Source organism: Lepidochelys kempii, chromosome 6 (assembly GCF_965140285.1).
Source record: "Lepidochelys kempii isolate rLepKem1 chromosome 6, rLepKem1.hap1, whole genome shotgun sequence".
NCBI lineage: Eukaryota > Metazoa > Chordata > Testudines > Cheloniidae > Lepidochelys > Lepidochelys kempii.
This window is the reverse complement of record NC_136385.1, coordinates 113,915,998-113,937,971: the sequence shown is the minus strand read 5'-3', so window position 1 is coordinate 113,937,971 and position 21,974 is coordinate 113,915,998. Positions and strand designations below refer to the sequence as shown.

At 46.5% G+C, this 21,974-nt stretch overlaps 2 protein-coding genes and 1 long non-coding RNA gene across 7 annotated transcripts in view; 1 reads left to right on the top strand and 2 right to left on the bottom strand.

The window, feature by feature from the left end:
• TRMT61A (tRNA methyltransferase 61A) overlaps positions 1-1,568 on the bottom strand; it is a 37,049-nt gene extending 35,481 nt beyond the window's left edge. The window contains exon 1 of one of the 3 annotated variants that reach the window (XM_073349754.2): positions 1,525-1,568. The gene's annotated coding sequence lies outside the window, so the exon portion shown is untranslated. Of the gene's footprint in view, positions 1-813; positions 968-1,524 lie in introns of those variants that run through there. The other 2 variants (XM_073349753.2, XM_073349752.2) reach the window with 2 other exon arrangements.
• Positions 1,569-4,739: 3,171 nt separating this feature from the next.
• Positions 4,740-11,599, bottom strand: LOC140913406 (uncharacterized). Its single transcript, XR_012159578.2, has 3 exons — positions 11,036-11,599; positions 7,919-8,014; positions 4,740-5,302 (listed from the first exon to the last, which is right to left on the bottom strand). It is a non-coding gene; the product is annotated as an uncharacterized LOC140913406 (long non-coding RNA).
• CKB (creatine kinase B) lies at positions 10,300-21,758 on the top strand. 3 transcript variants are annotated; one of them, XM_073349749.1, is made up of 8 exons: positions 10,300-10,383; positions 11,981-12,196; positions 13,322-13,476; positions 14,771-14,903; positions 15,793-15,964; positions 17,847-17,970; positions 18,903-19,092; positions 21,388-21,758. In XM_073349749.1, the coding sequence occupies exons 2-8, from the start codon at positions 12,004-12,006 to the stop codon at positions 21,564-21,566; spliced, it is 1,146 nt and encodes a 381-aa protein (XP_073205850.1). In that variant the 5' UTR covers positions 10,300-10,383; positions 11,981-12,003; the 3' UTR covers positions 21,567-21,758. The 3 variants fall into 3 exon arrangements, with proteins under 3 accessions (XP_073205850.1, XP_073205851.1, XP_073205852.1); XM_073349750.1 differs by lacking the exon at positions 11,981-12,196 and adding an exon at positions 12,647-12,834 and having other exon boundaries at positions 10,316-10,383; XM_073349751.2 differs by lacking the exon at positions 10,300-10,383 and adding an exon at positions 12,647-12,834 and having other exon boundaries at positions 12,128-12,196.
• The last annotated feature ends 216 nt before the right edge of the window (positions 21,759-21,974 follow it).

Here is a 21,974-nt window from a genome sequence, read left to right as displayed (position 1 = left end):
CTGAAGGGTTAAATTGTGCAATATAAAATAGAGACTCCCCCTTATAAAAACAGAAATCTGGTGCACAAACCAGGAGCAACAAAGAGAAGTAAGGCATAACATTTATGGTGCCTTGCATAGTCCCTCATCTGGGTTTGAAACACAGCATTCTTTTACAAACACTCCTATAAAATATGCGGGCCACGAGATCCAATATTTGGCTATCAGCTATAGCGTTTATTATAATCATCCTCCTTGGCCTGTAAGCAAAGGAAATCTTTGACTCCTGAACAGAGCCCTAGAGGAAGAACTGCTTTATCTACTTACTTTTTATAAACACAAAAACTCAGCTGCTAGAATCTAGAGGCAAATTAGCTAAGAGCAGTTTTGAAAACCTAATGGCTGCTTTAAGGCCACTTTAGAGTTAGTTAACTTGATTCTCTATTTACTAGCCTTAGAATTAGACGCTCAAATAAAGGAGGCGGGGAGGGGAGGCAGGAAGATGCTGTAGGGATTAGAAAGCAGCAGCATTAAGCTGCGAAGGGTCCAGCTCGCGACGACACCGCAGTGACATGCTTCAAGGCAGCTCGGGTCAAGCTAACATTGGCCACTCAAGCGGGGAGACTCGAGGGTGGGGCGAGCAGGGGGACAGATGACCCAGAGCTGGCCTCACAGTCTCCCAGCCCCTTCCTTCCCCCCATGGCCCAGGCTCCTTCCCTGCCGCAGGGTGCCCGCCCCTCTCCAGGTGCCAGAGTCCCCCAGCCTAGGCCAGTGGGTAACACAACACCCACCTCCCCCAGCCGCAGCCGCAGCCGCCCCACCCGGTGCCTTTACCTGCCTGGGCTTCCCGCTCCGGGCGGGGACATTAAAGGAGCCACCGGCCCCGGCTCGGCTCACACACGTGGTGCTCAAACCCCCGCTTCCTCCTTCCGCCCTGGTCGCAGGCTGCTGACGCTCCGCTTCCCTCCCTCCCCATGAGCCCTCTGCGCCGGAGCGAGCTGGCACCTGCCGGCCCAGCAACCCCGCCGGGCGCAGAGTCAGTGCGGGGAGCCCGGCCCCCTGCCACCTCCCCGGCAGCGCTGCGATTCCGGACCCCGCTCCCGGCACGTGGGGACCCGGGGACTGGGGAGAGCCCCGCCCCAGGGAGCAGCCCGAGTGCCCCCCCCAGCTCCTGGCCGGGACGGGGGAGACTCCCCCATTCTGGATTCCCTGTAAGGCGCATTTTTAAAGCTCTCCTATCAGCAGGAGGTTTCTGCGGTGGGCTTGTCTCGGGGAGGATCAGTCCTCAGCAGGGCTTAAATTGTGGGCGGGCTGAGCCCCGGCACTTCTAGGCTTAGCAGTTCATAGCCCCCCCCCCCCCCCACCGGGTTTGCCATGTAAGTTCTTCAAGTAAAAGAAAATTGCTTGAGCCCTGGTTCCTCTTTCATTACCAATTAAGCCCTGGTCCTGGGAGTCTCACTCACATCAGAGCCTGAGCTGTCATTGCAGGGGTCTGTCCCTTACGCACCCCGCCCCCTAAACCAAGAGCCACAGGGATGAACTCACCGGAGTTGGCTGTGTGTTCAGATCTAATCTGCCCACTCTTGCTCAACTGGAGGAAGAGGGAACGGGCTCATTCTGGATCCCTTGAAAGGGCGTATTTAATAGTATCTCCCTGTGCTGATGAAGGACTTTGCATTGTGTTTCAATGAGACTTTAGAGGACATTGAATGAAAGAACACTGAAGTAGTCTGGGTCCAAAATGTAGTGGCTGTATTAAAAGAACAGATTTTACTAAACTTATTAGTAATATCATTTTTTCCTGAAAAAAAAAAATCAACAGGCTTTTGCAACATTTTGCTAGTGCATGAAAGTGAATTTGCCTAGTTTGTTTTCATTCTGGTAGGCCCATGAAATGCAACAGGATTCTGATCCCACACTGAGCTCTGTGCAGGCAGCTTCCTGCACCCACACAGAGCCTCAGTGACTTATTCTTTCAATATTAATAATGATACTTACCTCCTTTGTAAATTGCTTTTCTATGGAGCCCATTATAAAGATTGTTGTTATTACCAATAATCTGAGCTGGTAATAATAACTTAAAAACTTTTTAAAAAATATACGATTTTTGTCTTGGTGGTGTTTTTTAAGAGTAAGGATGCACCGGCACAATCTTAAACTTTATGGATGAAATCCTCAGCCCACTGAAGTCATTCGAGTTTTGCTATTGACTTCAATGGGATCAAGATTTCATGCTAACTATTGAGGAAAATAGGCAGAATTCAGAAATAAGTTCTCTAGAATACATTGCTATTATACAAAGGATCTAATTCTGGGAAAGAGCTGATGACAACTAGCCATTACATAGGCTATAGGGAAAAAAGACATTAATTCAGGAGAAATAGAATCAATGTTCTAAAGACCAAGAGTGATAAACTCTCACCATCACCTAAATTGCATGTTAAAGGTTTAAATAGTGTGTAGACCAGTGGTCTCCAAACTGTGGGGCACGCCCCACAGGGGAGCATGGAGGAATATTTGGGGAGGGCACAGCGGGACCCAGGCCGGTCCCCATTGGGGCAGGGAGGGAGTGCCACCTAGCCTCGCTCTGTCCCCGTTCCGCTCCCGCCCTGCCTTCAGCTGCAGCTCTGGCCACAGCCTTGTCTCCCGGCCCCAATCACAGCACACAGGCCCCAGCCATGACCCCACTCCCAGCCCTGACTCCTGACCCCAGCCACATTCTGGACCCGGCCCATGGCTCTGGTCCTGCTCCCAGCCATGCCTCCTGACTGTGCTTCTTCTGGGAGCATGGACAGGTTTCATTATGGATAAAGAGGGCGGGTGATGGAAAAAGTTTGAAGATCACTGGTGTAGACCTATACATGGGCCTGTGGCAATGGGAAATTTCTCTGTAGAGAGGAAAGAGTAGAAGAATACTTCATTTTCTGTTTGCAAAGGAGCCCCAGAGACCTTGAATGGGAAGGGTACACACAAATAGAAAGCACTTGAGCCATCTTGGGGTATGTCTACACTACAAAATTAGGTTGATTTTATACATGTCGATTTTTAGAAATCGATTTTATACAATCGATTGTGTATGTCCCCACTAAGCGCATTAAGTCGGCGGAGTGTGTCCACAATACTGTGGCTAGCATCGACTTCTGGAGCGGTGCACTGTGAGTAGCTATCCCACAGTTCCCGCAATCTCCACTGCCCATTGGAATTCTGGGTTAAGCTCCCAATGCCTGATGGGGCAAAAACATTGTTGAGGGTGGTTTAGGGTACATGTCATCAGTCGCCCCTCCCTCCGTGAAAGCAATGGCAGACAATCATTTTGCGCCTTTTTCCCTGGGTTACCCATGCAGATGCCATACCATGGCAAGCATGGAGCCCGCTCAGCTCACCGCTGCTGTTGTGAGCATTGTAAACACCTCGTGCATTATCCTGGAGTATGTGCAGAACTGGGCTAAGAGAGCTAGCACAAGGATGATTGTGATGAGGACATGGACACAGATGTTCCTGAAAGCATGGGCTGTGGCAATTGGGACATCATGGTGGCAGTGGGGCTGGTTGATACAGTGGAACGTCGATTCTGGGCCCAGCAAACAAGCACAGACTGGTGGGACCACATAGTGTTGCAGGTATGGGATGATTCACAGTGGCTGCAAAACTTTCGCATGTGTAAGACCACTTTCCTTGAACTTTGTGACTTGCTTTCCCCCACCCTCAAGCGCAGGAATACCAAGATGAGAGCTGCCCTGACAGCTGAGAAGTGAGCGGCTATAGCCCTGTGGAAGCTTGCAAAGCCTGACTGTTACCTGTCAGTTCGGAATCAATTTGGAGTGAGCAAGTCTACTGTGGGGACTGCTGTGATCCAAGTAGCAAATGCAATCACTGACGTTGTGCTATCAAGGGTAGTGACTCTGGGAAATGTGCAGGTCATACTGGATGGCTTTGCTGCAATGGGGTTCCCTAACTGTGATGGGGAGACAGATGGAACACATATCCCTGTCTTGGCACCAGACCACCTTGCCAACCAGTATATAAACCGCAAGGGGTACTTCTCAATGGTGCTGGAAGCACTGGTGGATCACAAGGGATGTTTCACTGACATCAGCGTGGGATGTCCGGGAAAGGTGCATGACGCTCGCATCTTTAGGAACTCCTGGCTGTTTGAGCAGTTGCAAGAAGGGACTTACTTCCCAGACCAGAAAATTACCATTGGGGATGTTGAAATGCCAATAGTAATTCTTGGGGACCCATCCTACCCCTTGCTCCCATGGTTCATGAAGTCGTACACAGGAAGCCTGGACAGTAGTAAGGAGCAGTTCAACTGCAGGCTGAGCAAGTGCAGAATGGTGGTAGAATGTGCCTTTGGATGTTTAAAGGCCGCTGGCGCTGTTTGCTGACTAGATTAGACCTCAACACAACCAACATTCCCATTGATATTGCTGCTTGCTGTGTGCTCCATAATATCTGTGAGAGTAAGGGGGAGACGTTTTTTGGCGGGTGGGAAGTTGTGGCAAATCGCCTGGTGGCCGATTTTGAGCAGCCAGACACCAGGGCGATTAGAAGAGCACAGCTTGGTGTGCTGCGCATCAGGGAGGCTTTGAAAACCAGTTTAATGACCGGCCAGGCTACGGTGTGACAGCTGTGTGTGTTTCTTCTTGCTTCAAATCCTCCCCCTTTGTTGATTTTAATTCCCTGTTAGCCAACCACCCTCCCCACTTCGATCACAGCTGGCAAAGGAAATAAAGTAACTATTGTTTTGAAACCATGCATTCTTTCTTTATTAATTAAAAAAAAAGTGAGATAACTGACAAGGTAGCCTGGGTGCGGTGGGGTGCGGGAGGAGGGAAGGACAAGGCCACATTCCTTATTGCAGCCACACTACAAATCAAAACTGTTTGAATGACAGCCTTCTGTTGCTTGGGCCATCCTCTGGAGTGGAGTGGCTGAGTGCCCAGAGCCTTCCCCCCTCCCTGCGTTCTTGGGCATCTGGGTGAGGAGGATATGGAACTTGGGGAGGAGGGCAGGCGGTTATACAATGGATGCAGCGGGGGGGTCTGTGCTCTTGTTGGCTTTCCTGCAGCTCCAACAGACACTTCATCATGTCCGTTTGCTCCCGCATTAGCCTCAGCATCACCTCCTGCCTCTGCTCTTCATGCTCACTTAGTGTTTCCTGGCCTCTGCCACTGAATGCCTCCATGCATTAAGCCCGATCAGTGAGGGAGGACTGCATGATCTCAGAAAACATGTTATCATAAGTGCTTTTTTTTTTGCCTTCTAATCTGTGATAACCTCACGGATGGAGATGATAGGGGGAGTATAGAAACATTTGCACCTGGGGGGAGATAAAAAGGGAGAGTAAAATTTAAGATGATACATTTCTGAGAACAAAAGGGAGGCTCTTCCACAGTGAATCAAGCAATTCACAGCAGACAGCACATGTGCTTTATGTACAAGGTCACATTTTGCCTTTTATATTGAGTACCTCCCAGTATGGTGACACATCACAAATGGCTGGGCAACAGAATTCGGTTTTCAGGCAGCCATGGTAAGCCTTTTGCAGGTGTTCACGGACAGTGGTGCGGTAGTAGTAGGGTCCCTGCCTAGAATGTCATGCAGCTGATCATAGAAGTGGCATGTATGGGGCTGTGACCCGGAGCAACCGTTTGCCTCCTTTGTCTTTTGGTAGGCTTGCCTGAACTCCTTGACTTTCACGCGGCACTCCTGTGTGTCCCTGTTGTAGTCTCTCTCCACCATGCCCTGTGCGATTTTGGCATATATATTAGCATTTCTTCTTTTTAATCGGATTTTGGCCTGCACAGATTCTTCTCCCCATACAGCAATCAGATCTAGTGTCCCCCTTTTACTCCATGCTGGAGCTCGTTTGCGATTCTGGGGGGGACTGCATGGTCACCGGTGCTGCTGAGCTCACCAGGCTGACCAAACAGGAAATGAAATTCAAAATTTCCCGGGGCTTTTTCTGTGTACCTGGCTAGTGCATTGGAGTTCAAAGTGCTGTCCAGAGTGGTCACATTAGAGCACTCTGGGATAGCTTCCGGAGGCCAATACCGTCGAATTGCATCTGCACTACCCCAAATTTGACCCAACAAGGGTGATTTTAGTGCTACTCCCCTCGCCAGGGAGGAGTACAGAAGCTGATTTTAAGAGCCCTTTAGGTCAATGGAACGGGGTTGGTTGTGTAGATGCATTCATTTTTAAATCGACCTAACGCGGCTAAATTCGACCTCACCCCGTAGTGTAGACCAGGGCTTGGAGTTGTAGATTCTTGTCTATGCTGACAAGGCAGATAATCCTATACATTTTTCTTCATTAACTAATAATTTATAATACACAATAATTAAGGCAAAAAATCTTGTAGGTATCTAATGCAATAACATTTTGAAGCAATGAGCAGAGAATTGGGCATTAAGTAAAAGGATCAAGGACTGCGGGTGGACCTGAAACCTAATGAAATCATGATCAGTGCAAACTCGGATGGAAACTCTGTCTATGGGAAAGAACTGATGAACCTCCACCCTTTTCCCCTTTAAATCAATGGGAGCTTTACCGTTGCCGTCAGCAGGAGCAGGAGCAGTTGTCTGGTTTACCTCTTGAGCCAACTATGCCTGTTCAAATACAACTGTTTTTTAACCAGTTTGTTACACCCTCCTCTGACCAGGACATAACAAATGCAGTTTCTTAGATTGTGTTACCCCAGATATCCTGCAGCCTTTCTGCCTTACAACCATATGGCTGTATGTCTGCACCTACCACATTGCGTAACTATTTTGGAGTAATGGCATTCTGGGAAAAGGTGGTTGTTCGAAGAATTGATCCAGCAAGGGAATTGCCAGCCCCGAGCTACCTTTAACTTCAATGAGAGCTGTTAATGCTCAGCAACTCACAGGAGGTGCTCAGCTCTTCGCATGAATGGGCCAAAGATGACAAAACATTTGAAACAAATTGCCAATAAACATGCCAAATGTGATAGTCAGGCAGGTATATTTAATGGTTAAGATAAATTTATCCTCCATTTGTGTGGGAAGAGAAGTTAAGTTAAACAAATGCAGCAACAGCCAAATCCTTCCAGTATATTGATCCACATACATTCTGGCTTGTTTTCAAAGTACTGTTTTATGGCAATTTATAACCCAGCTTGCCAGCTCAGAAATTGGACACAAAACTGTTGGGGATGGTAGTTCACCATCTATGGCTGTCTCCTCTGTTCTGGATGTTCTTCTGAATGCTCAAGGAAATGTTTACCCTGTAATTCTCCAGACTCATCTTAGGTTTACCTGGGTCATTTCAGAAGATGTGTAACATGCATCTCCTTTTGAACTCATATACAGACAACTTTTCTAATTAAGCCACTTAGGAAGTTCACTGTGCGGCCTGTGTCTGACTTCCCTTAAATTCTCAACCATCTAAAGCTCAACATTGAAATATCTGGGATCATTACCCCACATCTCCATCTTGGGCTGCATTACTGCAACCTACTGTATAAATCAGCAAGCATCAGGACGTTAATTACTCCATTATATAAGGCAATATAATGCTGCCATTATTGCAGCTGGATAAGCAAATACGGGCTTACCTGAAGAAAATATTGTTTTTCAGCAGATGAACTAGATATAATGGTCAGTCACTGTCTGTTGACGCATTAGCTTTAGTCTACTGAACAACACTTACAATTAAGCCACTGGGGACGTCTGGGGAGGGCGGGGGGGTTGACGTAACAGAAAGACTATGGATCCAATGTAGGCAAAATTCTCAGCAAATCTCAAAATTCTAGGTGATCCAAAGATAGCTAAGTCAGACGGGACCACTTCTGTCATATTGACTACAAGAAATTTGCCAAATAATGAAGGACAGAATGAGGGACTATTGGGTACAGTTCATATGTATTTATTATACATATGAATTGTACATAGTTTGACTCCTTCTCCCCCACCTTTTGCATGTTGCTTGTCTTCTTCAGATGAAAGCTTTGTAGGGCAGGGATCGTCTCTCTCCCTGTGTGTTGATGATGCTTAGCAGATCAAGGGCTCTGATGGAATATAAAATAATAATAAATAATAATTATAATAATAGTGATATTCCTGCTTCTAGAATATTGGAAGGGAAAGAGTGTGTCTAGTGATTAGAGCAGGGGCCTTGGAATCAGGTCTTCTAGCTCTGCACTGAGAAGCTGCATGACATTGAGCAAGTTAACCTCTCTATGCCACAATTTGCTTATCTAAAAATGGGTATAATAAAGGATGATTTCTTGCCTAAGTGTTCATTTGATGGAAAAACATCAACATATACAGAGCCCACCAAAGGGACCTGTATATGTTGATGTTTTTCCATTGTTGGTGTGGAAACAGGGAGTGAAGCCAAGCAACAGCAGATTGAATGAAAGAGTTATAAAATTCTTGCTGAAAATGAAAAATAGGGTTAGCAATGATGCAATGAAGATCATGTGACCTTATCCGTGAATAACCTAAAACTGACCTTTGTAACATAATGGATGCCCAGTGGGATGCATAAGGCTGGAATTAAAGAGAATTATCACAGCTGGAGCTGTTACCAGAGGAGAAGAGTGCATAACAATTCTGGGAAGAAATCAGAGACCACAGAAATACAATATTAAATTACTGGTGTATTATTCTTTATATTTATTATTATTAATATAGCACCAAACATGTTCTTGGCACTTTGCACCAAATGATCCAGAATCCGAATTGTACATGACATTGGGACATAATAACTTTGACAAAATTACAGAAGTTGTTACTAAGAGCATCCATAGCCAAATGTATTATTTCAAGGACTATATGCTCTGATTTTGCACTTACATTCATTTTACCATAGTGTAACTTACTGTCATCACTGCCAATTGATGCTAGTATAATTGAGATAAGACTTGTGCACTAGAAGTCTGTGCAAACTGTGAACACACCTGACTGGTACATACAGATGGGGGCTTTAGAAAGTTTGGAGGAGATTTAATATGGTTTGAAAGATAGAAAGGATATTGAGAGGATTTTTCTTTGTTCCCGGAGACAAAGGGCCTGCCCGAAGACTGGCAGCCCCCAATGACTTCAGCAGGAGTTCTGTGTGCTCAGCACCTCTGAATATCAGATAGATCCTGATTAATTCAGATATCGTCCGTGCCAAACATAATGCAATTTTGTTTGTAGTGGTCTGAGTTTTTATTTTATAGTCATGTTCTACGTTCATTCCTTATCCCAAATACTTTTTATTTACAATACTTTGACTCTTCCTTTACCTGAATTTGGATAATGATGGTAGGAGTAGGAATTGGGAGAGGAACTTGGGTTTATATCCCATGACAGTTATAACTTACATTAAAATAAAAGCCCTCTTATTTGAGCCTATATAAATGTATAATCCCCTGTTCCACTCAGACAAATGTAAGGCCTACTGTAATAACTATGTTTCAGAAAGAAATATAAAGTGTAACAGTATCAGGTTGAAAGTAAAGTCATTAACTTTGCTTTTTCCTTAGCCTCAGTAGCATCTAACTTTAGGCCAAATCCTGCTTGTTGTGCTCACCTGAGTAATCCCATTAAAGTTAACAGCACTACTTTCATGAGTAAAGTGAGCAGGATTTAGTCTTTTAATTTCTGTTTTCAACTCTCTAATGCAGCTTCCCCCCTACCTACCCCCCTCTTTTTTTTGCACCCAGTAAAATAAGAGGCTTGGTGTACTTGATTAATCAAGTATGCTTTCCTTCAAATTAAACTGTGAGACAAACTCACTATTTTAATATTTCAAGGAGGCTGAGAATAGGTACTAGATCGTCAGCCATTATTCTTATCATAGTTTCTAACCAGTGAACTCAGAGGCAGTTAATCACTCACATGATTCTTAGGTCAGGCTGGTCCTAACATCACAAAGACCGTACTTTTATTACATCAGATTATTATAGTCATTGTTAAATATTTACTAAAGGCAGCAAGTCTGAATGGCAAAAAAGCTGTGTGGGTCTAATAGTGCTGGGAAACACTGTAATAATGGAAAGTGGGTGTGCATTAATACAGTATTTGCATTTTACCAGAGCAACTAGATGCCATTGAGCCAAAAAACCTCACATTTTCAGATTGCCTGGAAGGAAAGTTGTAGGCTCAGGCTAACACAGAGAAACTGGAGACAGCCAGCATCTCCCTGAGACTAAGAGGCCTGGCAAAATGGAAGCAACAATAGGTTATAATAGACTAAGGGACCTCGCCCCTCCCTTTTACAATCTTCCAGTGGAATGAATGGAATATAAATACCAGCCAATGGGAGGCCAGCTCCTGCTGTATATAAAACTGGTGAGGCTGTGGGGGTGAGACTCCACTTCATATAGGTCTCCCTGTGACAGCTTTGGGGGTGTAAGAACAAGGGCGGTTTCCTTTTCTGTGGTACCCGGTAAGTGCTGGGGGAGCTGACTGGCAATACTAAAATGGGAGGATGATCTATTTGGCCTGTTTTAGACAGTTTGATTTAATACAACTATTTCGAGGCAACCCCCCCAAAAAACTCCCCCTGAAATTGTAATCCAATGGGTCAATATTGTATTGCAGCTGAATGTATTGTTTGTTAGTGCTAGCTACCAAAGGGTCCGGAATGTGTCTCCGGACCCTGAAAAAAGGAGGGGAGGCGGGGGGGGGGGGGCTTATAGATAAAGGGAGAGATGGAAACAGATTATAATATGGACGCCCAGAATATAACCAAGGAAAAACCAAACCTAACCCGATGCAGGCACTGGAGGGTTTGTTAAACTGGATCGGCTCTAACTTTAAAGCCAGGCTAAGCCGCTATTTAGCAGGGTATTTACATAGATTCACCCCCACTCGGGTGACCCGAAGGGAGGCCTTTGTTACATAATGGCTTGGGGTAGGGGATTGTTTAACCCGCTCCCCAAAGTGGGTAGACAGTGCTTTTGGGATGGGCGAGCTCTCCCCAGCCGGGGCTCCCGCAGGGATTGGAGAGGGTCGGGCTCGCTTGCGCTGGGTGTTGGGGATCTTTGCCCCCCCAGGCTTGGGGAAGCCGGAGGAATTTCTTTTTCCCCGGTCCTCACCTTCTCCCCTCCGGCGCTGGCTGGCCCAGGCAATCTGCTGCAGCCGGACGCTCCCTGCGGGATTTGATTGCGGTTGCAGCTGGGTCCCGGCTCCCCGCGGTGGTTGCCGGGGTGTTGCGTTCCCCTCTCTCCCCCCTGCAGGTGGGGCGAGATTGCATCGTCCTTCTGGCCCCGGCTGCTGAGCCTGGGGAGAGGGGCTGCATTGCGTTCCCTCTTCTAGCCCGGGGGGGGGGGGGGAGCGCTTGCATTGTACTGCACTGCACCCTCCCCGCCGGTGCTGGGTCCTGGGGAACGGCTGCTGTGCGCTTCCCACTGCCTCTCGGCGCAGGCAGGTTGCATGGCAGGTGCAGCATCGCCCTCCCGAGCGCCCGGTGCCGGAGGGAGGTAACGCGGCCGGGCCGGGTGCGCCGCAGCTCTCCTGCCTAGAAAAGCTGCAGCCCCGAGCTCGCGGCTGCGCCCCCTGCCTGGAGGTGGCCCGGTGCCTTGAGCTCAAGGAGCGGCCGCTGGGTGGCCGCTGCTGAGCCCGGCACCTCTGCTGGGGCGGGGGGCAGCTCGGCCACGCGGCTCTGGGGCTAACGCGGGTTCCCCCTCCCCTGAAGGGGCCCCGCTGGGGTAGGGCCGGGGAGAGAGCTCTCCGCAGCGGGGCTGGGCACTGCCTGTACAGCCCCTGTGGGGGAGACCTGGCCCCCCTTCCCCAGACTAGGGCAAGTCCCCCACCCCTGGCTCTGCACCCTCCCTGTGGGGAGAAGGGGGTAGCCCTGCCCACAGGGTGCCCTTGTTAGGAGGCCGTGGAAGGCGCCTTAGAGGCCAGGCAGTTAACTGGGCTGCAAGCAGGTGGAGTACATGCCAAGGTGACCTTGGTGCAGGCCATGGCGTCCTTCCAGCGGCTGCCTGGAAGGGCGTGCCAAGCACTGAAGGTGAGGTTTCCCCTTTCTTCTCCCCTAGCACCTTGCAGTCAGGCGTCAGTCATGCCATTCTCAAACAGCCACAACCTCCTGAAGATGAAGTACTCTGCTACGGATGAGTTCCCAGACCTGAGTGTTCACAACAATCACATGGCCAAGGTGCTGACCCTGGACCTGTACAAGAAGTTGAGGGACAAACAGACTTCCAGTGGATTTACCCTGGATGATGTCATTCAAACTGGGGTTGACAACCCAGGTAAAGGACCGAGCCTCTTGATCCACAAACATCTGTTCTCCCTCATTACAGGAAGTGTGTCTTGATAACAGCACCCAGGTTCCTTGAGCTGTGAAAATCTCTCAAGCAGCGAGTCCTGGCCCAAAAGCACTGCCCACTAAGGATTAAAGGTGGCCTTCTCCCATTGAGCAATGCAGAGAACACTATAAATGCATGCAGTGTTCTGACAGACCAAACACTCAAATTATGTAACTGCTCTGCTAAATGCTTTGATCTGAAACAAAATCTGACTAAAAGTGTAACTTAGTTACAAACACCATGACTAAAAATTTGACATTCTGAGGGCCTACCTGGCTGCTCTGATCTCTCCTATTCCAAACTGGCTATGTGAAGTTCTGTGGCACTTCTTTTAAAAAAAGGGGGAGCAGATTGATTAATGTGTTAACATTCCAGTATTTATTTTTACTCTAGCAATATCAAAATGGCCCAACTAAATAATCAGAGACTGCCTTCTGATGAGGAGTACCCGGACCTGAGCGCCCACAACAACCACATGGCCAAGGTGTTAACCCTGGACTTGTACAAGAAACTGAGAGACAGAGTTACACCCAGTGGCTTCACCCTGGATGATGTCATTCAGACTGGGGTTGATAATCCTGGTAAAATGCATTGAGAATATTATATGTGAACCAGCTGAAATCAGTCATGCGTATGCTGACTAAGTTTGTGGAGTTGACTCTTGTGAGCAATGCAACTCCATCAGTAGCAGTCTGAACCAAAAATCAAGTTGTCCATGAAGTCCAAGCCCAGCGTACTATAATGGATGCAATATCTGAGCTGCCTGAGCATAAAATATCTGATTAAACTATAGCTAGTAAAATTGACCATGGACAAAAATCTTGTCCAAACGTAGCTTATTGGCAACAGTTATAGGTTTTCAGTAACTTTACATTTCATCCAGCTAATGAAATGTAAAGTGTCTAAGATTTGTCTTCAACTGGTTCTTGTCTTGTGTGTATGTGTAGGAATGTATTCCTAAGTGACTAGACCTACCATTATAAGGACAAATTTATCTGGTTAATGCTGTTCCGGGATACAGTCAAACGTCACCCAAATCTGGTTCTTACAATTCTATTACCACTCCAGGCCATCCCTTCATTATGACAGTAGGATGTGTAGCTGGTGATGAAGAATCTTATGAAGTGTTTAAGGATCTCCTTGACCCAATTATCAAGGACCGACATGGAGGCTACAAACCAAGTGACCAACACAAGACTGATTTGAATCCTGATCACCTACAGGTATAGAGTCTTTCATCAGCAGTGGTCAGACATCTGACAAAAGTATAGAAAAACCTGGGCAAAACTAAGTGTAGTTGCTTGTCCCTGTCATTCAGAATCTGTTCCTGTGACTTGTGTGACCACCTGTTAGAATCTGTTGTATTCCTATCCTATTGCTCTCTGGAGCCTGTCTCTCAGTAAGGACTCTTCAGCACAGGCTGGGTGGAACCACTTTTGAATGACTACTCCTGTCCTATCTGACCTGAGATACTGCTGTGACTTGGGGCTTGCCTACACTGCTGCGTGGGGTCGATCTAAGATATGCAATTTCAGCTATGTGAATCGCGTAGCTGAAGTTGACATACTTAGATTTACTTACTGTGGTAAGTTGACAGCTGACGCTCTCCCATTGACTCTGCCTGCACCTCTCGCCCTGGTGGAGTACCAGAGTCGATGGAAGACCTCTCAGCGGTTGATTATCACATTTATACTAGATGTGATAAATCGACACCTTCCCCCCCACTTCCCCCTCCCTGCTGGATTGATTGCTGCCTGCCAATCCGGCGGGTAGTGTAGACAAGCCCTTAGTCCCCTCTGCTCTAGTGGAACAGTCACAGCTTTCTCAGCGCTGTGAGCTTCAACATCCACATTTGTACTTGACTTCTGGGGCAGCCCTGTCTCACCCTGCAGGATCCTTAAGGATAACTCTAGGCTGGGTTCTGGTACACAAGTGGATCTTACAAATGACTTGACCTGTTGAAGTCACTACTATGTAGTTTGAGTTCAGGATCTTTCCAATTGTTCCAGAAATAAACTACTGGGAATCCCTAACAACATGTGTGAACGATCTGTAGCCAAAGTAGATTCTTAAAGTTGAATGGGAAGACTCTTAACTGTAGCAACCTGAGTTCATAACTCTGTTTGCTACCTACAAGAGTTGACTAGCACCTAAACACAACAAGGAGCTGCCTTATTTACAGCCCACTTCTGGAGGGGAAATAAAACCCTAAACTTGGGTAGAGACAAATACAGATCTAAACTTCTGTTAATGAGTTGATCTTTTCCAACTATTAGTAAAAGAAAGCAGCTCTAATGTATTGAGAGCACTGACACAAGGGGATTGTATGCATGCAGTACACTAGCTTATCCACTTAAAAATATGAAGTAGTAACATGATGTCTTGTGTTTGAGTTAATGCTAAAGCCAACGCAAATATTGAAGGCTTTGGGGTCAAATCATGCTCTGAAACCAATAGGGGCCGTGCATAATTCAGGGTAGAACTTGATGGCATGTTGCACTTCTCAATCTCTTATAGGGTGGTGATGACTTGGACCCCAGCTATGTGCTAAGTTCCCGTGTCAGAACTGGTAGGAGCATCCGTGGATTCTGTCTTCCCCCTCATTGTAGCAGAGGAGAGAGACGGGCTATCGAGAAGCTTTCTGTTGAAGGTAAAATGAAAGTTCAGTTATTATGGACTGGCTTTCGATGTGTGTCAAACTGAGGCTAACAATTGAGGAGGTAGAATATTTTTGCCTACCTCCTCAACTTCAAAAATTTCAAATATTAGGGCACCAAATGCAGAATTAGGAATCTGACAAATTATCACATGTAGCTGGATGTCTAACCTAATAACTAGAGCTTATTTCTCAACTGGAAGTGAATTGGAAGCCAGTAGAGGGCAATTGGATTGTATTAAGTAATGAGTTTCTGACCTTGATGGCCTTCCTGGCTGTGTGGGATAACAAGTGAGCATGCATTCAACTAGAGCAGGTGTTAGACTTTTCAAATCCAGTGATGTATTGCAACACTCATGGTCTTAACTACAGCTCTTGCCACCTAGCTTTCCACTAGGATGACACTGTGGGAGTGGGCTGTAGGTTTCAATGGGATGTATTTTAGGAGATTGTCTTGTACAGTGGCAATGCTGTCCTCGTACTGAGACCACTCTGCTCAGGACTCTTCAATACAGAGAGTAATATTACTCTAACCTCTAAATGACTGGAGTGGCCTTGCTTATTCATAGCTAATACCACTTCCTGCTAGCAATATAGGTCCTATTAAATAACCCTAGTTGCATAGCTCATAAGAAAACAAATGCCCTTTTAAAGATATAAAGGCTACAGTAACTCCCAACAATGTGCAGCAGCCTGATAGTTCCTTCAAAGGTGAAAGAGCCAAACACTGCATGGTCCCTGACAGTAAGGGGAGGAAGGAAACAAAACAGATCCATTTCAGAAATGCCACCAGGCTTGTGTGTCTAGCCTCTCAATTGCTGGGACTGTATCAAAATACCACCTAGCATCCTGTTTGTGTCCTAAACATGAATCTTGCTTTCAGCCCTGGCTAGCCTGGAAGGTGACCTTAATGGAAAGTACTATGCTTTGAAAAACATGACTGATGCAGAGCAGCAGCAGCTGATCGATGATCACTTCCTATTTGATAAACCAGTTTCTCCTCTCCTGTTGGCTTCTGGAATGGCACGAGACTGGCCTGATGGCAGAGGCATTTGGTGAGTATATGCAATGGAAACCAGAATCCTTTAAAAATGTCTGCAGTGGGTACCAGGCAGAAATCTGTGGTCCTGAATAATCTAGCTGAATGAAACAGTGTTCACTTGGCAGAAACTTGCATATTGTCTTTGCTTTTAAAGGGGTATTTGAATCTGCTCTGACTTAAATGTGAGCTTTAATATCTGCTTCAGTGGGCCACAAGATCAAGCCCATAAAGCTAAAATTTAAAAAGCCCTCAAACTTTAAGTTCACCCCCATTGGTATGGCTGTTGCTCTCAGCCTCTTTACTGGGGATATAAGAATTGCTCCACTGCAGAAATAATTCATTTAAGGGAGCAGGGAGGCAGCTTAAAATCCATTAATGGTGAACTAGTGGCATTGTCACTGATGACTAACGCAATCTAGCTTTTTGGAATTGAAAAAAATAACTGCAGTAAAAATGGCTTCACTGAAAACACAAGGCAGGAAAAGCAATGCCTTCTGCAGCAATATAATCAAAGCAAACCTAAAAGGGGACTAGTGTCAGTCTTTCTGCTTATGGTGAAGAGAAGACTTGGCCTCTTACGTGGCTTTTTTTGCATTGGAAACATCAGGCCTTCACTTTTCTGTCTAGAAAGCTAGCAGTATGCCTTGACACAGGAACAAGTAAAGGGAAGGAGTTAACTTGTCAGACCTCTAACACCCAACCAACTAGTGGAAGAAAAGCTTTCACAAGAACATTTTAAGTATCTTGTTCTCCTCTACACTGAAGGTTGAACTCCTGCAAATGTTCCCAGGTCAACAAGAGTCACTAAAAGCTTCTTGCTACACTCAGTAGAATTCCTCCAGTCTTATGCAACAGTGGGATCTTGAACGCATTTGTAGGTCACCTTTCCAAGAGAACACTCATCACCTGCCTGCAAGAGATAACACTAGATAGCTTTGTCGACTGAGCCATGACTCTAAAACCTTAGTCTCTGATTAAATGGAAGCTTTTAACACGCTATGTAACCTTCATCTTGACAGCTAACCAATTCAGTACCCAACTTGATTGCTGTCGAGGACTAGCTTATCAGTACTGCAATATAGATTTTTTTTTTTTATCTGGCAGCAGCAACTAAAATCCAAAGGCAAGGGCAGATGGACCAATGGGTCACCAGGCTTGCAGCATTCTTCCTTCGAAACTGCAGCTTAAAATTAGTATCCAAAATTTTTGTTTCTTAAATCTACTCCACATGCTGAGTCCTTGCTGCATGTAAGGTAACTTAACTGACTTTGACAAGACAGTTAGGTTGCACCTCATGTTTCCTTGCATACCATAGATGGTGTGAGATAGAAGGTGCAGACTGCTGCCCTAGCAGGAATATTTGCTAATGTATTTCACCCCTTACGCTGCCTGACAGTGACTCCTTATGGAACAAAGGGACTGAATCTTTCTGTCCCAGGGGACTTGCAAATTAATTTAAGACCTGACATGGCATCAAGGTTGAGCAATAAGATCATAGGAAAGGGTGCACAGGATGTGCACATCTTGATGGCTATAGTCTAAGACTTAGGTCATGTCTAAGCAGGGTGGAGGAGTCAAATAACCATTCTTCAGATGTTAAGGGCAGAAAAAGCTGAATTGCATCTTCCTTTGATGTTTTGGGAAGGTCTCTATATGGAGTTGATTTGACCCTTTAACCTACAAGGGCAGATTCAGAGTTAAAACTAAATCTAATGTAACTGTCATGTAAGAGTAAATGATACTAAAGTCAAAGCATATCTTCAGTACAACATGAACTCTTTACAATGGGTTAGTCCAAATAAGAGATGGACTGATTTAGATTTCCAGGTGGCAATCCAAGTGAGTAAAACTCTACTGCAAATGGAGAAAGGGGTTGTTTGGCTTCTGTCTTTCAGGCACAATGACAACAAGACCTTCCTTGTCTGGATCAATGAGGAAGATCACCTTAGAGTTATTTCCATGCAGAAAGGTGGCAACATGAAGGAAGTGTTCACCCGCTTCTGTACTGGGCTAACACAGGTGAAGTTAACCTTTGTAACAAGAAGCCTAAAGAGAATTGCTCTTGCCTTAAATGGTGCAGGACTTGATGCAGTGCTCAGAGTGCTGACTTAAAACCGGCTCTAAAAATATACTGCCATGTACTGCTACTGTGTGGCATGGAGTCTCAGTGCAAGTAGAAGTCCTGTATTGTGCTTATGTAAACATCTGACAATGTAGCTTAGGCATCTGGTAGCATCTTAGTGTATCTTTCCACAAATAAATTCCAGGGGTGTACAGGCTCAAACACCTACTCTGACAAAGTAGGTTGTTATTATGAAGCCTAGAGGAAGGTCCTCTAACGTCCTGATTGGCTTCCTCCTCTTGCATGGGTTTTCATTAGAACACATGAACTACCACTGCCTACAGACCAATAATGGAACATGTCTTGAGGCTCAGTAAATGTGTAGTGGTTCTCCACTACATCAAGCACCTACTTGGAGCCCTAGGTACCTTAGCTAACTCACTAGTGTGAGGGGGAAGTAAAGCCAGCACTTCCTCCCCACGTCCACCCATGCAAAGAGGAACACACGCCACTAAATCAAGCTTGGCAACATCACTAAATATCTACGCTCTTCCCACAAGCCCATGTCAACAGATGGGCTTAGATGCTACCCTGAAAGCCACTAAATATAGACTCATTCAGACACTGGAGAACAAAGGAAGTTCAAATCTGTTTGGGGGGGATGCCCTGCTGGCTGCCCCCACTTCTAAATCCAGGGGTCTTTAGCTTCAGAGGTTCCACTGATAGCAGCTGTTCAACTCAGGTCATACTACTATCTGGGGAGGGACGGTGAATCATGGAGCTAGATACATTAATGAGACTGCAAATGGTCCTCAAACCTCAAATTCTTAAACCTTTGAGAGACTGCCTGGTCTGTTTCTCCGCTAAAGTTGTTGTCTTCTCTCTCTAGATTGAAACTCTCTTTAAGACCAAAAACTATGAGTTCATGTGGAATCCACACCTTGGCTACATCCTGACCTGCCCATCCAACCTTGGGACAGGTCTCCGTGGTGGTGTACACATCAAACTACCTAACCTTGGCAAGCATGAGAAGTTTGGAGAAATCCTCAAGAGGCTGAGGCTGCAGAAGCGAGGCACTGGTGAGAAATGGAATCCTAGAATATCCAGGTTGGAAGGGACCTCAGGAGGTCATCTAGTCCAACCCACTGCTCAAAGCAGGACCAATCCCCAACTAAATCATCCCAGCCAGGGCTTTGTCAAGCCTGACCTTAAACCTCAAAGGAAGGAGATTCTACCACCTCCCTAGGTAACCCATTCCAGTGCTTCATCACTCTCCTAGTGAGAGTTTTTCCTAATATCCAACCTAAACTTCCCCCACTGCAACTTGAGACCATTACTCCTTGTTCTGTCATGGGCTACTACTGAGAACAGTCTAGATCCATCCTCTTTGGAACCCTCTTTCAGGTAGCTGAAAGCAGCTATCAAATCCCCCTTTCCTCCCAGTTCTTCTCTTCTGCAGACTAGACAATCCCAGTTCCTTCAGCTTCTTCTCATAAGTCATGTGCTCCAGACCCCTAATAATTTTTGTTGCCCTCCGCTGGACTCTTTCCAATTTTTCCACATCCTCCTTGTAGTGTGTGGCCCAAAACTGGACACAGTACTCCAGATGAGGCCTCACCAATGCCAAATAGAGGGGAATGATCACATCCCTTGATCTGCTGGCAATGCTCCTACTTATATAGCCCAAAATGCTGTTTGCCTTCTTGGCAACAAGGGCACACTGACTCATATCCAGCTTCTCATTCACTGTAATCCCCAGGTCCTTTTCCACAGAACTGCATTAATCACTTCCTTTAAATATTCTATTGGCAAGTAGGTTTGGAGCCTGAATTACTCAGAAGCAGTGTCTAGAAGACTAGTTCCCAGTTCATACAGTCAGGGCCATCCCTAGTAGGGGTGCAGGGCCCAGGACAAATCAGCCTCCCCACTAGTCTCCTCACAATCTGCCCCACCCAGCCACTGCTCACCACCACCTCTTCCTCACAACACCACCCCCACCTCCTGCCTGCCTCCCCACTCACCTGTCCATCTGGCATGCCTTCCCCCCACATCCACCTGACCACCACTCTCCTCCTTTCTGCCTGCCTCCTCTCCTGTCTGCTGCTCACCTCCCCATTCACCTCCTCACCTCACTCACCCTCCAGCCTCACCTCCCTGCCCACCTCCTCACCTGAATATCAGGACAAATGGTGCCCTGATCATGCATCGGTTGGGATGCAGGCAGGGGTGAAAGTAACTTAAAGGACTTACCGGTACACCAGAGTCCTGAGCAGGGGCATGGCCTCAAACAGAAGAGGTGGGGCCTTTAAATCTTGATTTAAAGGCCCTGGGGCTCCAGCTGTGACTGGGAGCCCCAGGGCCTTTAAATCACCCTGGAGCTACCAGGTTCAGAGGCAGCTGGGAGCTCAGGGGCAAATTAAAGGGCATGGGGCTCCACCCATGGCAGAGCTCTGGGTCCTCTAAATCACTGGCAGCCCTGTTGCTACTACCCTGGGGCTCCGGTCGTGATTTAAAGGGCCAGGGCTCCCCTCAGGGCTAGAGACCCAGCCCTTTAAATCACCACCAGGGAAGCCAGTCCAGTCCAGCACAGCATACTGTACAGTATGCCAGACTGTACCAGCTTACTTTCACCTCTGGATGCAGGACAAAGGGCTAAATATCAGGACAGTCCTGATTTTTATCAAAGCACAGGGGCCCAAGGCAGCTGCCCCAATTTGCCCTACCCAAGGGATGGCTCTGCATTCAGTAGAGGGACAGCACTCCAGGATGACTTATAAAAAAAAAAAAAAAAAACTATGTGGAGGCAAATGGCATAGAGGTCTACAGAACTGCACTGCAGCATGCTATTAGTTAGCACCATTTACAGTCCGTGTCCAAATCCTCCCCTTGTGCCTATGGAATAGGCAGCTTACCCACTGTGAGTGCCCACAGCTACAGTCATGGCTAAGGAAAGTGTGTGTTTTTGTTTTTGGTCCCACAAGAACAGTTCATCACTTATATCAAAACACTCTAAAAGCATCAAGCTACCTGGCTTCTGTCCAGTAGAATGCTATGCCAATGAGGCAGATAATCCTAGGCACAGAGGCTGAGTTACTTGCAAAGGGTCACTCGTAGTGGTAAAGCTGGGAGGGGGAGAGTCCTGTCACAGAACTTGTACTGTACTACTAACTCAGCAGCAAACTGGAAGCATCCCTCTGTTCAAGCCATGCCCATCCACCTTCCTGTCCATAACCAGGTATGAATGCAGTAGTCCCAGTTGCCAGGCCAGCAAGGGAAACGCTTTTGCTCCAAGTGGACTCTTGCTGTGGTCTCTCCAGCAGTACACAAGATGTGAAGGACTTCACAAATCTAAACTGAATCTCCTCTTTCTTCAGGGGGTGTGGATACTGCTGCTGTTGGAGGAGTGTTTGATGTCTCCAATGCTGACCGGCTAGGCTTCTCTGAGGTAGAGCTGGTGCAGATGGTGGTTGATGGTGTGAAGCTACTGATTGAAATGGAAAAACGCCTTGAAAAAGGCCAGTCCATTGATGACCTCATACCAGCTCAGAAATGAAAGCACTTTAATTCCATGCTTCCTAACTTATTGGATGAATAATAAACATCACTCCAATCAAAGCCCTGGGGTCAAAAACCCACTAGTAACACTGTAGAACAGTCTTCCATCCATCTGTGTTAGAGTTTATTTTTTTGATGGCTGAGATGTTGCTGAAAAAACTGAAATAAACTATTGTTTTGGCCTGACAAATGTGTCTTAATTAAACCAAATCTGTCTGAATACTAAAATCTAGCATGGCAGCACAAGGCGGAGTGACATTTAGCTGTTTCTTCCAGCTTTTTGGAGTGGCAGGACTTAGTGTTGTATCTTCCTAGCTGGGCTGCTTCCCTCGAAGTGAATTCTGAACTTGATACACCCACTTGCAGTTCTAGGGGAACAGTCTTTCCACCACCTGTGATGTTAGTT